Here is a 15,556-nt window from a genome sequence, read left to right as displayed (position 1 = left end):
ATCCTTCATCAATATTGAAATCATTAAAAACTTTCATAGTGTGCAGACCTATTCCACGAAAGTATCTTTTATCATTTCGATAAGTTTCTGGTCGCATGGTCAAGGTCATTTATGGTCAATGATTTTTTAACATAAAAAACTTAACTAGGTTTACGATTTTGAATTTTCAAAATAATATTGAAAGTATAAGTCCATATTGCATGAAACATATATAATGGTTATCAAGTGTCAACAAATTGATTGATAAAATTTAAAATTACCCGGCATAGGTCAAAGGTCAACTGAAGGTCAATAAACTGATATCAACATGCAACCAATAGTGAAATTATATGTCTTTATTGTGTTAAAATTGATATTTACTGATTAACAGGTATTTAGAAATTAGGTATCAGAAATAAGATGAGTGTAATTTTAGGGTACTGGTCAAGCAAGGTCAAGGGTCATTTGAGGTCAACAAAGATCGGTATTTTATTATCAATCAAATTTTTTCTCCCTTTGTGAAAAGTCTTTTTTTTTCTTCAAATTATGCTCTGCTTCAATATTTATTCATGTTTTGCAGTCCAGACTGCCACATGTGTTCCACTTATTTTAAGAAACTTTCTGTCTGTCAGAAAGTTGTTTAAGTGAAAGATAAGTAGGTGGCGGGTAATAAGACCCATGTTTAATTGCAGTATTTTAATCTTTTATCAAATCAGGTATTTATTTTGTCTCGTCCATAAGACATTTAAAAGGCTTGAATCAAGCCTTCTTGATAAATTGGTTTATACTGATATAATGTAAAAGCCATTAGAAGTACCCAATGCCTGAAGAGCCCATTTGATTCAATACAAACTCTTCCTTCATTCTCTTCTCTCATAATTGATATTGAATGAAGGTAACAAGGTCCCCCCCCCCCCCCGAAAGGAAGGAGAGAAGCTAAGAAGTGAAATTGTAGAAGCTTTGACATCATTACCTTTCAATCTATTATGCATAGAGATTGGATAGATAGGATTTTTTGTGCGTGTATTTGCTTTTTTTTGTCTCTCTGTAACACTGCTTTCTTATGAAGTTTGCAGACATCGCTCAATGCAAATATGGTGTGCTTGATGTGGAGACACGAATGTGGCACTTAAAGCACATAATGCAATGTGTTCATGCTAACGAAGCCTACTGTGGCTACTTGAGCCTGGCAGGGGTTTGTCCAGAGTTTAGGATTACCTGGAAGCAAAGTGTTTGAAGAAGAGAGAGTTGGGAGAGAGAAGAGAAAGATAGAGTTGAAGATGATGTTGAAAAGATGGTGGGAGGGGAGAAAAAGATGGGTAAAAAAAGAGTTATTGAAAGAGAGACAGAGAGAGAAAATAGAGGTGGAGAGGATGTTGGGATATTGGGAGCTAGAGATGACTGATACCCTTTTTACACAGGATTTTCTTAGCCCCGGACTATCGCTAACCCCGTACTATCCTTAACCCCGTACTATTTTTTTTCCTTTTCACACATGCCAAATTGTTATTGCTAACCCCGGATAAGGAATGCTTGCTTTTCACACACGAAACTCGCTAACCCCGGACTAGTGGTAGCTCATGAATATTCACGAGCGCACTGAGGGGTCATTCGGGTCATATCCAAAATCGCGCGTGCTTTAAATAATTTGTCGATCATTCGTAGTACAAGTACTTCACTCGGAATTGTTTACCGGCTATACGATAGACCTCTCATCGCTGTGTTCGCTATTCATGAATATTCATTATGCTTACCTCTGATTGGACAACAGGGCCGGCTCTGTTGCGGGGCATGAATGGGAGCGCTTAGCCCACTTTTGTTTTACACTAGCGATCTTAACCCCGTACTATCGCTCTTAGCACCGCAATTGCTTGGATAACCCTGCTTTTTTGCAGGGCCAAATAATCCCGTACTAAAGGTGGGGTTAGCCCACTTTGCAAAAATGCTGTGTAAAAAGAAAGTGGGCTAAGCTTAACCCCGTACTATAGGTGGGGCTAAATGGCAATTTAGCCCCACCTATAGTACAGGGTTAAGGAAATTTTAGCGTGTGTAAAAAGGGTATATGAGAGAGAGGAGGAGAGTGAGAAAAGGAAATAGAAAAGGAGCATGGAGAGAGATAAAAGGTGGGTGTGAATACAGTTTAATCAGTTCTTGTCAAACTTAAAATAAGCAGGGTATTGAGACTGTCTTACAAAGGTAATTGTATTTCTTTTCATTTACATAAATTGGCCTGAGACCTATCATCTTTCCTTATAACAGCTCTGCTCTGAAGGGTTTTTAAAGTGAAAGCAATTTAATCAATTTGAATGTTTCTTCTTTATTGTTTTTGAAAACTTGTCCTTGGAATAAAAAAGAAGTTGGGGATCAAAATTTTGAGTTAACACTTCAGACAATTGTGGAAATGTTGACTATTATTAAAGAAAGATCCTCTATAAAATGGAGCTCTGAATGTGTTCAAGTGTCTCTTCTAAAGGTCTTGTCACAAAGACCCCCAGACTACTCCTCTAGCACATGCTTGGACTAACCCAATAAAATGGCACTGATATCCTCACAATTCCCTTCCTCATCCTTTTTTTTGCTGGGCGCAATGAGGCCGACAGACAATCCTATTAGATTTGGCTTGTTTATTTTCAGAATTGACTCTTGATAGAGCAAGCTATGGGTGCCCTGAAAGACAAGGAGAGCAATTAAATTGAATGGACTGTTCTTGTGTCTGCTTCAAGTTTAGGTTCAAGGTGATTTATCTTAGATTGGGTGTAAATATGCATAACTCCATGTGTAAAGACCACTCACAGGAGACAATTGGATTGATCTTTATAGGCAGGTGGTCTCTAATGGCAGTTTTCTCTTAGTACATGTTTTAAAAATACTTGGATTAAGGGAAAGTGAATATTCCTACTAGACTAAATATTACAAAACCTTATAAAAAATAAGAAATAAATGTTTAGTTTATGTTTAGTTTCCGTGAGATATTTTCTCACACTAACCACAAATTGAAGACATCAAATAAGAATAAATCTAGGCTGCTATGAATTTACCATCAATTTTCAGTTCTCTGCAGCTGTGTGCAGTGGCTGACTTTGTACTGATCTAACCTAGTCTCCAATTTGCCCTCACTGCCCTCATCTTCAACTCATTATGCTTTTTATCAAGATCATCTTTTTGGAGCAGTTTTTGTCAATGCTCAGTCCAATCAATCTTTCCTTCAGGCTAAGATGAAACAGGTTTTATGGCTTTCCTCAGTGATATCAACCAGCAATGGTAGAACCCTGTACTTTTATCCAGCACCAAAGGTGAGGCATATCATCACTGGTAATATTAGAGAAATTGTGATGGAGATATTCATTGACAAAATTATGTGCATATCACTTACAGAAACCTAAGAAGGGTTCATCAAATCATCTATGTAGTTCCAAAAGTGCATAGTGTACTTGGTATATTATTGCTGTCCTATGTCTCTCTGTAGATGAAATCTAATTTCACCTATGACAGTACAAACTAGGAGTATTAATTCCCTGTTCTACAGCTAGATGCATTTTGATTGAACATATCAGGTAATTGACATTCAATTCTGTTTTGTACATGTTATCGCCACTTGTGATCAATAGCGCTATCATTAGCCAGTTAGGATCAGTACAATATGCAATATTGCCACTTTCTCTTAGTAGTAACCTATGATGCATCACAGTGCATATTGTCCATAGCAAATTATATAATCAACTGATCGCACGTTTATTCAGAGGTTGTATCACCACCTGTTAGCATAAACATTGTCTGCAGTTGTGATAGATTGTGAGTGGTTTAGAGGGTACCTGGAAGTATTTATGTTACATGCATAACATGATGCACAGGTGAATTAAGTTTAATTCTCATTTAACCAGTATCCACCTTGATTTTTTGAGCATGAGTTATACACAATGTTTTCTTCAGCAAGAATTTCTTCTATATTTCCAGCACATCATCAGTTTAATTTCTATTTCTTATATTACTCTAAATGACAGTGGTTAATGATATATTTAACTGCTGTGAAACTATTAGTGCATGACTGAATGAGTCTGTCACCTTGCTAATGATGTCTTGATTATTTTTCTCAAACAGAAATATTTGAGATGAAATTCATTCATTATGTGGCTATTCATTCTTCATGACGCTCAAAATATATATATTTTTTGCACTACTCAACCCCTGATGCCATTTGCCTAACAAATTAGGAAATTGAGAAAATGATACATAATATCAATAGGAAATGTTATTTTTACCATCACTTTTATCTCAGTTGTATCTTTTACTAGTATCGAATACAAACAAAAGCCTAAAGTTTGAATCTGAAGACTACTCTGTTTATAGTCTTTGAGAGGGTAATGTGCCCATTGCTGAATGTAATGACTACTCTCTCTGTGCGGTCTAAGAGCAGTTTATGCACCATGGGTGAATTTAATGTCACAGGTCTTAATTGGAAAGACCTAGACATCCAGGTAGTTTCCATGACTTGGGGAATGCCTTTCTTATAGATGTTCCTAATGCCTTTCTTACAGATGTTCCTAATGCCTTTCTTACAGATGTTCCTAATGCCCTTCTTACAGATGTTCCTAATGCCTTTCTTGCAGATGTTTCTAGTGCCCTTCTTACAGATGTTCCTAATGCCCTTCTTACAGTTGTTCCTAATGCCCTTCTTACAGATGTTCCTAATGCCCTTCTTACAGATGTTCTTAATGCCCTTCTTACAGATGTTCCTAATGCCTTTCTTACAGATGTTCGTAATGCCTTTCTTACAGATGTTCCTAATGCCCTTCTTACAGATGTTCCTAAGGCTTTTCTTACAGATGTTCCTAATGCCTTTCTTACAGATGTTCCTAATCCCTTCTTGTGATGCAAACCGTCTTTGCTTTTCATATGATCATTATTTTGTCACAATTTTCACCAAGACGCTCTTGTCAAAAGCACAACTACTGGTAGTAGTAGCATTTCGCATAATTATCTAGATGCATGCTATTTCACTATTGAATTGGTGCATTCATAAACTATCCCCTTCTTTATGTGCATTTTACAATTAAACTCAATGGAATCAGATTACGGCATTGGAGCTTGATATTTTTATCCTACAAAATGATGCAGTTTAACCCTGTGTTTAAAAAGTTGTTTATAAGAATGCTGAATGAAATATTGAGAACATGGAGGATGGTTAGAATGCAGTGTCAAGTGCACTCTCTTTCAAGAGAAAGAGAATAAATTACCTATTAATGCCTTCACCCGAACCTGGTCAATATTCCCACCTTTTTCTTCTGTTTAACACCACCCAGTGATTTACCCTTGAATCTTGTGTCTCAACATGCCCTCTTGTGATTCTGTCCCACATACGCTTCCACATTTCACATCTAGGTTTAGCATAATACAAAGATGGATAAGAGGGCTGGTGTAGGCAACACACTGTCGTGACCGTAGCTCGCGGCATGAATGTTGCTTCTCAGGAGGTGCAGGCAGGAGAGAGACATTTTATCAATAATTCATCGAAGCCTTTTCCCAAGTGCTTGTAATGGAATTCCATTTCCATAGAAATGGGCTCGAAGTGATTGATAATGAATTGTTTATAATTTAGCAGATTGGTTGTTTACATGTGCACTGAGTATGCTAACCAATGCTGAAATTCTATTGAGATATATGATTCTAATGCGTCCGCTGTCCATAAAAGGCTTATGGTAGCATTAATGGTTTGTTGCAGTTAGTCAGCAATTTATGTGCAGATACTATCTCTATTGTTGTGTTGGTAGGTAATGGAATACTTTGAACCAGCATGATTTTTAAGTGCATTTCATAATCTCATGAAGAGTCTGTTACGTTCGACTTTATTGTAGGCAAAGTGAATTTCATATGATTGTGGTTATCTGACCAATGAGAACTACATTTCTGAATGCAAGTGAATACATTTATATATAGGTTCACCATGAATTATGTAGAATACAAAAACTCTGGAAAAACATTTGACTTTAATGTTATTAATTAGCATGTGCAGTACACACTTACATGTATCTATCAATCTTATTTTTAACCTGTATAATATGACTTTATTTATAAACCAGTCAGAAGCTACATGAATGGATCTACGTCTATATTTGACATTTTTCTTTTGAATAGTGTCTCTGACTTTTATTTGACCTTTATTTCAAACATCTGCCTATCTTATTTGAAATCATCTGAAGATATGAACTCATTGGTTGTGTTCATAAAATCTGACCAGTTGCAACACAACACCTGACAGATTTTTGTTTATTACTGAATAATGAGCTCATTAACTAGCAGAGTCTTTAATTGTAATGCAACAGGATTTCTTTGGTAATATTACATAATCAGTAGCAAATCTTGAACGTATCCATTAATATAAAAGCTTGTAAAAGAACAACAAAGAAAAACTTATCCATATACCCTACACAGTGTCAGTGCATGAAATACTGGTACTGCAAAAGTAGAACTAGAAGATATTGTGTCAAGCAACACTATCTCATTTTTAAGACACTTAAAATGATTGTATCTACATGTATATATTTCACATGGTGTTTTTTTTTTTTTTTGGGGGGGGGAGGAATTTGTTGTTCTAAATGAAATGTGTGAAATTTTGATGCCACATATTATTCCACATTTACAAGTAAGCCTAACAAAGCCTAACATGATTTTTAGAAGTCTGAACTCTGAAGTTGTTAAGCATCTTTCCTTAGCTTGAAAGTTTAAAGAGATTAATGCATTTTGATACAGAGGATAAAAAGGCATATGTTATAGAAATGATTGGAGTAATGAAAAAAGTGATAGCCATTTTACGAAGCAAATAAAAATACAATTTTTAGCAAAGACAATATGCTATTAAAATCCCCATTGATAAAATGGGCTGCAGGAATTGCATATGAGGTAAAGGGAGAATATGTTTTTGAAGAAAATAATTATATTAAAAAATGAAAACACACAATACCCAGTGTTCATGCATCTGTCTGGCTGCCATATCAGCTAATGAGGAGACTGTGTATTCTGCTACCAGTGTTGCCCCCAGCACAAATTACATTGACCTAGAGCCAGTAAATCAAGCATCGTACAATTGCCATGATCATGGTCGCCGAGACACAATTAGATCAAGTCATTTCTCGCTTCATCTGACCTTGTATGTATCTCAATGACTATTGTAACCAGTCAATATATTGTGTAAATGAGTATGTATTGGAGAGATGAACTTGGTTGTAGTATGGTTGCAAATGAGTGAAAACATAAAGCATACATGAATGTAATGTGTGGATGATGAAGCTCGGTTGTAACGCATTGGTGTCTACACTAGTCAGTTTCAGGGTTTGAAGTCATCCTTTATAAAGGGAATGATAAACTTTAATACCCAGTCATGGAAGTTATCATTCATGTGGTTTAGTTCAAACTTCAAAGTATAGTGATGTATAATTCAAGAATCCAAACATACTGTGAAAAAAAATCATGCAGTGTTTAAATGGGATTAGTCTACCTGTGATAGGTGCATCTTTAGGAGGTTTCCTGAATAAATTAATAATTTCTTGAATGTCAATGATTTTGATGTTTAATGATATTAAGATAGATATGTGTAAGCTCTAAGTGATAAGTGCTTTATAAAAGCAAACCTGTGTTAAGTTGAACGATGGTATTTAGTTGAAATTAGATACATGTACATTCATCTTAATAAGAGTCAATTCTAAACTTTCATATTCTTGGTCATTTGTACATGTATGTCCATCTTAATATCATTACACAACACAGTCGTCAACATTCAAGAATTAATTGATTTACCATACCTTTACAGGATATTATTTTGGTTACCAACATTGATTAGCATTTTTGGTTTCTTATATTAAGAGAAAATCTCAAAATTATGTTCTGTACAGTCCTATGTAAAAAAAATTGCTTCACAAAATACTTAGCAGTCTTTAAAAAGTGAGGAGCACATTGTCAGGTGATACCAGGAAAATTGTTTCTGATGTTCCAATCCCTCTCCTTAGAAAAGCCTTTGAAACTGTCAATAATAGAATACATCTACATTATATCTTAATATATCTGAGATTTAAAAAAAGATTATAATTAATATTATAGCTAAGTGAAATTGAACTAGTGATGTAACTTGTTAATTTTCAAGTGATAGAATGAACAAAAAATATGCCACCTTATACAAGTAAGTCCCTTTATTCAAATTTGAATTGTAAAATATGATTTATACAACAAATGCATTTATTCCATACGTCAAGGAGTTGATAATTTTTCAATCTTGGTTACACACTGTACATGATGTGGATCTCTGGCCTTCTTTCATCCAGAAATCAATGTGCTATTCTGCAGTTGCATGTATACAACAAAATAAGAGTAGTATTTCTTCAATATATTCCAATCATGTATACTACATTACACACCTGGCTTAAGTGTGGATTACAAACTTAAAAATAGCATTCCTTCAAATTTTGATTGGAGAAGCCATTATGGATTAGTTCGTAGTCATGAATTGCAAATTCTATTTGATGTTGCACGGATGGTATTACATTTCTCTATCAAGTAGTGTAGAATCTGTAATATCAATGCATGGAGTGATTTTTCGTGGTATTGTGTTGGCTATAGATGATGACATGATATCTGGTGGAATTTTTTATTTTCCTTCACCCAAGATGTATGGTGGAATAAAGTGCAACAATACTATGTAAAAGTCAAAGTAGAAGGGTATGATAATATATCGTGCAATGAAAATTATGAAACACAGTATTGGGTAGCAAACTAGACAGTCTTATCGACTTGCCTATTTTTATGCTCAAAATGTTCTAATGTGATTTTTTACTTTTCTAAAAAAAGAATAATGCCTGCGTTAAAAGCATAAGAAGACTTGATGTGCAGCTGTCAAAGGTGTCCTGTTAATAGTAACATGATCACATCTTTAAAGGCAGATAGTAACGATTTCTCACAGTATGTAAAATCAATGATTCAGCTTACCTGCCAATTCAACCATAAATTGCAATCATTTAGCTCAAACAGGGATGACCAATGCTTTATTAGCCTAGTGGTCAGTTACATCTATCGAGATCTACAACTAGGTGATAAAGGTACCAATAAGGTTCTGCATTCTTCTAGCAGGGTAAAGTCAACCTTGTATCACATGGTTTTTTTCAGCTTCAAAAATTTAAGTCTTTTAATATAATCATTTATTCATGTTCCCTTTTAATTAAATCATTCTTTTATTCTCTCTCTGTTTTTATAAATCTCCCTTCCTCTTCTCTATTCCTCCTCTCTTTCTCTCTTTCTAACCCCTCTCTATCCATGCAGATTACCTGTGCGATCCAGATGCCAATATTTTCAGTATAGACTTCACTCGGTTCAAGATCAGAGATATGGAAACGGGGACTATTCTATTTGAGATTGCCAAGCCACCACCATCAGGTTTGTATACAATTTTTATAAGAATGTTGTTTTCAAATGTAAGGCCACAGATGATTGATTGAGGATGAGATGTAAGTCTCAAATAACCTAAATGGAACAAACAATTTATGTACTAGTAATTAACTGTGTTTCCACTGAAAATAGCCATCTGAGTCTCTTGAGGCCTTCCTGATTAAAACACTGAAATGGGATAACTAATTATGGATACCATAATAAGGGTCATCAATTAGAGGGAATTTAATTAATCTAACTTGTCTGGGTCTGAAGGGAAGTGGGTACATGTAGGTATAGGAGGAGGATGAAAAAGGGTGGGGGAGAAGAAGAGGTCTAGGAGAAGGAGAAGGAGGAGCTTGATGAAGAGTAAGAAGGAAGGAAAAAAAGAAGGAGGAAAAGAGGAAGAAATGATGGAGTGAGAGGGAAAAAGAAGATTAGGGAGTAGGAGGAAGAGGATGATGGGGATGAGAAAAGGAAGGAGAAAGTGGATGAGAAGTAGAAAAAAAATGGGTAACTCAAATGAGGTGAAAAAGGGGGAGGGGCATTAGAAAAGTGAGGAAGATTTCATGAAAGCAGAAGAAAGTCAGGGTGGGGGGGGGGGGTAGAAACAACAGGCATTTGATTGATAATTTGAGGGTTATTGGGGGTAAAGTGAACTGATTGATAAACAAGAAGAGAAAGATAAATAAACTAAGGAAATTGTCAAAAGGGGGAAAATTTCAAAAGAAACCGTCTTACATAGCACAGAAAAAAAAGGCCCACCATCTATGCATTCATGAGAAAGGGTTTTAAATGGTGAAGAACTGAAGATGTAACATGTTTATTGCAAATGGAGGCAGAGGAGGAAAGTGATATTGCCTGTTTAATGACATCTTTATTTATTTGAAATGGGTCGTGTGTGACGTTTATTGGAGGTAATGATGTAATCCAGGAAGTTTTATTGGGCTGACCTACGATTCCGCATGTAACATTGATTTCAACAAGAGAAACAGTTTGCATTTTATAAAGATTGCTGACATGATTATCTGTATAAATTTGATCAGTAAGTGTTCCATTAAACAAATTGCCTGATTTCTAGTAGGCCTATTATTTTAGGATCAGAGTAAGAGCAGGGGAAATAGGTTTTCAATTTCATGAAGATTTTAGACAAAATTGTTTTTGCGATAAGGTTTGTTATGCACTATTATTCTTTTTTTTGGGGGGGGGGTTTATATGGAGAAAAAAGTATTTGTAAATCATTAAATTATCCAAATGGATGGGGGAAAAATATGTGTAAATCATTAAATTAGCTGAACGGATGAATTTAACACCGATTTGTATAGCCCATCAAAAGAAGTTTGTTGGTTGAGTCAGCGCCCCTGACCTTACCAAGTGTAAAATACTGATAAAATTCAAATTACGATACATAAAATCAGCAAGTGCATCGCAGCTTGCACATTGATAGCCTTTAGACAAGGCCCTGCATCTGATTTGATGTGCACATCTATTAGAAATGGAGTGACTAGTGAAAAGAAACTTGATTGTACAAACCAGGGTTGGATTGCTTGTATTAAACATTGTTCCCGCATTGAATCTGCTACTTTAAGAGGTTGAAGCCAATCAACTATTGCATTGTTCGCATAAATTGAAAGAAGTGAACGTATACCAGTTGCCTGACGTCATCAGCATCAACAGTGAGGATTGGTGGATAGCCATGTTATGAAACAATTCTCACATTTATATATAAATGGAAATATGTTTTATTGTGTAATCCTGCCCCTCTCTACCAAAACTAGCGTCACAAATATCCAACCCCAAACAGATGTAATGTATGGTAATAATGATGGAAGTGGTGATAATTAACTAGAATCATGTTTAGAAAATATTCATTTTTAGTTGAAAATAAAATAATTAAAGACAACGCAAGAGGGAAATACACAACGAGACCATGATTGCATTCAATCCGATTATTAGATTTCACTTATTTTCATTCAGTTGAATTTAATATAAATCTAACTTTTTCTTCTGATCTGCAGAGAATGATGATGATGTAGAACCAGAACCAGAAGATGTTGATCCCAATGCTGGACGATTTGTACGCTATCAGTTCACACCACAGTTTCTCAAGCTGAAGACGATTGGTGCAACGTAAGTTGGTTTCACCACAATGCACAATAGCTATCATTGTCATTGCTTGTAGGTGATTCTTACGAGTGAGAGGGGATTCCAAGGGCAATAAATTTATTTTAATTTTGGGATCAGTTCTCTGATATTATAATGCTCAGAGGAGAATGAAACCCTGGAAACTAGTAAGCTTGTATGAAAACAGTAAAATCAAAGAAACAATGAAAGCTTGAGAAAAGCAAATAATAACAAATAATAAGAAGGTTGTGAGCATATGACATCACTAATGATGTGGACATCCTCCCGTTGGCAATGCGACCAACATGTGTTATGTCAAAGTTGTACAACTCCCAATTATTTTTATATATACTTAAATTGCGACTTTTATCCAGTCTATTCCTAAATCAGGCGGGGTTTTTTCATGGGAGGACATGTTATGGGAGTGCCATAAAATATATCATGCACAAACAGTTTGTACTATCATAAGAATGAGCAAAATAGATGTTTTGGGGTATATTTTCAGTGAACATAGGGGAGATATATACTTCTGTGACATCACAAATCCTGGTCACATTGCAGATGGGAGGATCAGTAGAGCAATAGTGATTTTGACATTCAAATGTTCATAACGTTCATATTGTTTGTCCATTTGTTCTTGAACTTTCATTGATCTTATTCTTTGATTTTCCCGTTTTTATACTAGCTAACTTAATCGAAGGGTTACATGCTCTAGACAAGTTAGTGATATCTATAACAACCAGCATCAATAACAATCAAATGAAAGAATTCGGAGAACATCTATTAAGAACAGGTGTCTCCATTTTCCTGCAAAATCAGATTCTGCAGGCAAAATATCATATGATACATGATAAGCTTTCTTAATAGATGTTGTTAATTAGACAAACCACTAATCAATCACTATTTGTTTGCATCTTTCATTCTTTGATATAGGGTAGAGTTTGTGGTAGGTGATAAACCAATCAGTAACTTCCGGATGATTGAGAGGCATTACTTCAGAGATAGATTGCTCAAGAGCTTTGACTTTAACTTTGGCTTCATTATCCCAGATAGCAAGAATACCTGTGAACATATATATGAGTTCCCTCAATTATCTACAGATGAAGGTGAGTATTGGAGGATATCTTTCTTTTTTCTTTCGATTTGGTAACTTGTCTGTACTTAAGATTCTGTGAATTCAGCTTAATATTTTAGTTTTGGCTTGAATTTTCAAGATCTTACAATTTTTTTTTCCTCCTTAAAGCTCCTTTTTTTAGTTTTGGTTAGTCCCTTCCAGTTCAGTAGTATATTATATGAAATGGGCTTAATATTTCAGGATAAATGATAGTTGTTTGTAGCTTTCTGATGACCCATCACAAAATTTGTGAGATAGTGTGAAAAAATGTCATTTTTTATAGAAAATAAAAACAATAGTGACAGAGGATACTAAGTATTAAAAAAATATATATATAAAGTCAAATTAGTATTGATCCTTTACCAAAGATTAAGATGAAATGTAATAAAACATCAAAAATGTTCCAATTTTGGTGATTGCTTTCACAAGGGATTGTAATAAATACAGTAAGTAATGTGAAAGAAAGGCAATTTATACTAATTTTCCACTTTTTTTTTCAAACCATACAATTGATATTATTGTTAAAATAGCAGAGTTGTATGGTTTGACTTGTGCAATAGTCCCAATGATAAGCTGCTGAATATTTGTAAAAGCTGGACTAGGGACAGTGATTTTCCGCGATCGCGGAAAACGGACGGAATTCACGGAAATTGCCTTTTGAAACGGAAAGTGCCATTTCAAACGGAAAATCACGGAAAACATATTTTTTCCTCAGAATACACAGAACAGCAACAGTAATTACTCCAAAATCTCAACAAAATACGAATATTAACTGGCCACAAAACCTCACAAAACACGATCTCACTTCACTACAAAGTATGACAATTCACACATCGTGACTGCTCTTGACTCCATCACTCTCGATCGTACCCCGCGGACCTCGCCCGCGTCTTGGCCGGCGGCGGGGTCGGCCGTATCGAAAACATTCACATGCAAACAACACGGTCGTGTGTTGCTGCCCTCTACGTTTGAAGATGTAACAGCACGATATTCCGGTCTTGAAATCCAAAATGGCGGATAGGCTACAGTCGTTGACTGGTCGAAACGATGTCCAAAAACCCCCAAAATTATCGATAAAATTCAATTTAACAAAAAAATGATGCTAATAATGTGAAAGGTAAGGATGTATTTATGTCAGATATGTTTGTGAAAATATTTTGTGTACCCGCATAGATCCGATTAGAGCGGATTCTACTGCGTTGTTGGTACAGTGGCAGATACAAATTTTGACCAGCGCAGCGCGAGTGATATATTGCTACTGAATGGTAAACGGAATTGCCAATTTTCCGTGTACACAAAGTCTATGGGGAAACGGAATTTCCGTTTTCTGGCATGCTGAAACGGAATTTACGATTTTCTGAAACGGAAAAGGCAATTTTTTGAAATGGAAAATCACTGTCCCTACTGGACAAACCATGGATTTTATGGTCTCTTTTCTGTACGGTACTAAACTAAAAAGTGCTTGGAGCGATGCATGCATGCATTGACAGTGACATACTTGACAGGCCAGACTGACTAGAAATAGAATATATTGGAACTAGGTCACAGAAACATCGCCAACATTGTATTGCCCAGTCTGCCACCCTATCTAATCTGCCCATGTTGTCTAGTTTGCCTACTGAAATCCGAGTATCTTCTGTAGATTAAGCTCTGCTTGTCATGTTTGAAAAATAATCTCAACATAACTATACTTATTAGAAGAGTAGGGAAAGGGGGACAGGGGATTTCAGAATCCAAAATGATGAGGCTTTGCAATGCCTGCATTTCATTTTCTTACATATATTTGTAAATATTCTCATAGCATGGATCAAGTTAAATCATGGTTTATTTGGACTTCACTTGTATGAAGCATCAATTCATTAAGGTTATTTTAATCTTTAATCCTGTTAATTTCTCAGTGATATCCAGTTACTAAATTCTACAAGAGAATGAGAATGAGAATATGATATGGGGATAAGATGAATTGTAATGAATATCTTTAAATAAATTATGACTGCCAGAATATTAAAGAAGGGAGATGGTATCCTAACATTTCATAGAAATATGGACTTAATCCATGTTCATAAATGAGAATACCTACCATTGATATCAATTAAACATAGTGATACAAATAGGCTACTTTCAATTTTGGAATAAATTTTTACCTTCTGATTGCCATTGCCCTTCAGCAGTGAAAAACCCATTTTGAAATAATAATGACCCCCCCCCCTCCTGCTTTCAGAATGATTCTGGGCTTAGTGAATGTAGCAATGACTCATGAATGTTGTGAGTCAGCTGCCTTAAAGGCATATGTATCTCTTGGGTATCATTATATGAACATTGAGGCTCTAGTATGATTTGGCCTTGCCCATTTGTATTAACCTTGAAAATATCCATTTGATGAAGGTTGGGTATTTTTATATTGCATTTGCTCTTTATGTCCCTGTTCTTATTATCATTGTAATGGATGTTCGATTTGACTGAAATTGATATTTATGATATTGGAGAAATGAAAATGACATTTGTAATAGGCTGTTTGTTGAGTCATGTAAAGCATGTATATCACACATTGTCAAATCATTACTTTATTTTCAGCTTAAATCGGAATAGGCATATTTCATTTGAGCAAAATTATGAAACACTTATAGTGATGTTAAGTGATGAAAAGATTAAAACAAACATGATTTTTTTTATTTGTCATTTCTCTCTATTCCAACAACTTTCTCCTTCACCATTCCTCCTATGCTTTATTCCCTCTCTTTCTTTTCATATTGTTCAATTCTTAAATCTATTTTCCTCTTACTTGCTTTCTTTTGATCATGCTTTTAATCATCATTTCCTCATCTTGTTTCTCCTTTCCCCACGATCTTATCTTTAATTTTTTGCCCTATTTTCTAATCAAACTTCTCTCCATCCTTAATACTCTTTCTTCTCTCTCTCTCTCTCTCTTTC

At 35.2% G+C, this 15,556-nt stretch overlaps 1 protein-coding gene across 1 annotated transcript in view; it reads left to right on the top strand.

The window, feature by feature from the left end:
- LOC129254811 (protein unc-119 homolog B-like) overlaps positions 1-15,556 on the top strand; it is a 47,228-nt gene that overhangs the window by 23,523 nt on the left and 8,149 nt on the right. The window contains exons 2-4 of the mRNA XM_064109650.1: positions 9,283-9,396; positions 11,406-11,517; positions 12,445-12,617. Of these exons, the coding sequence (XP_063965720.1) occupies positions 9,283-9,396; positions 11,406-11,517; positions 12,445-12,617 (399 nt within the window). The remainder of the gene's footprint in view (positions 1-9,282; positions 9,397-11,405; positions 11,518-12,444; positions 12,618-15,556) is intronic.

This window comes from Lytechinus pictus, chromosome 2 (assembly GCF_037042905.1).
Source record: "Lytechinus pictus isolate F3 Inbred chromosome 2, Lp3.0, whole genome shotgun sequence".
NCBI lineage: Eukaryota > Metazoa > Echinodermata > Echinoidea > Temnopleuroida > Toxopneustidae > Lytechinus > Lytechinus pictus.
The sequence above is the reverse complement of the archived record's forward strand: the minus strand, read 5'-3'. Positions and strand labels throughout refer to the sequence as shown.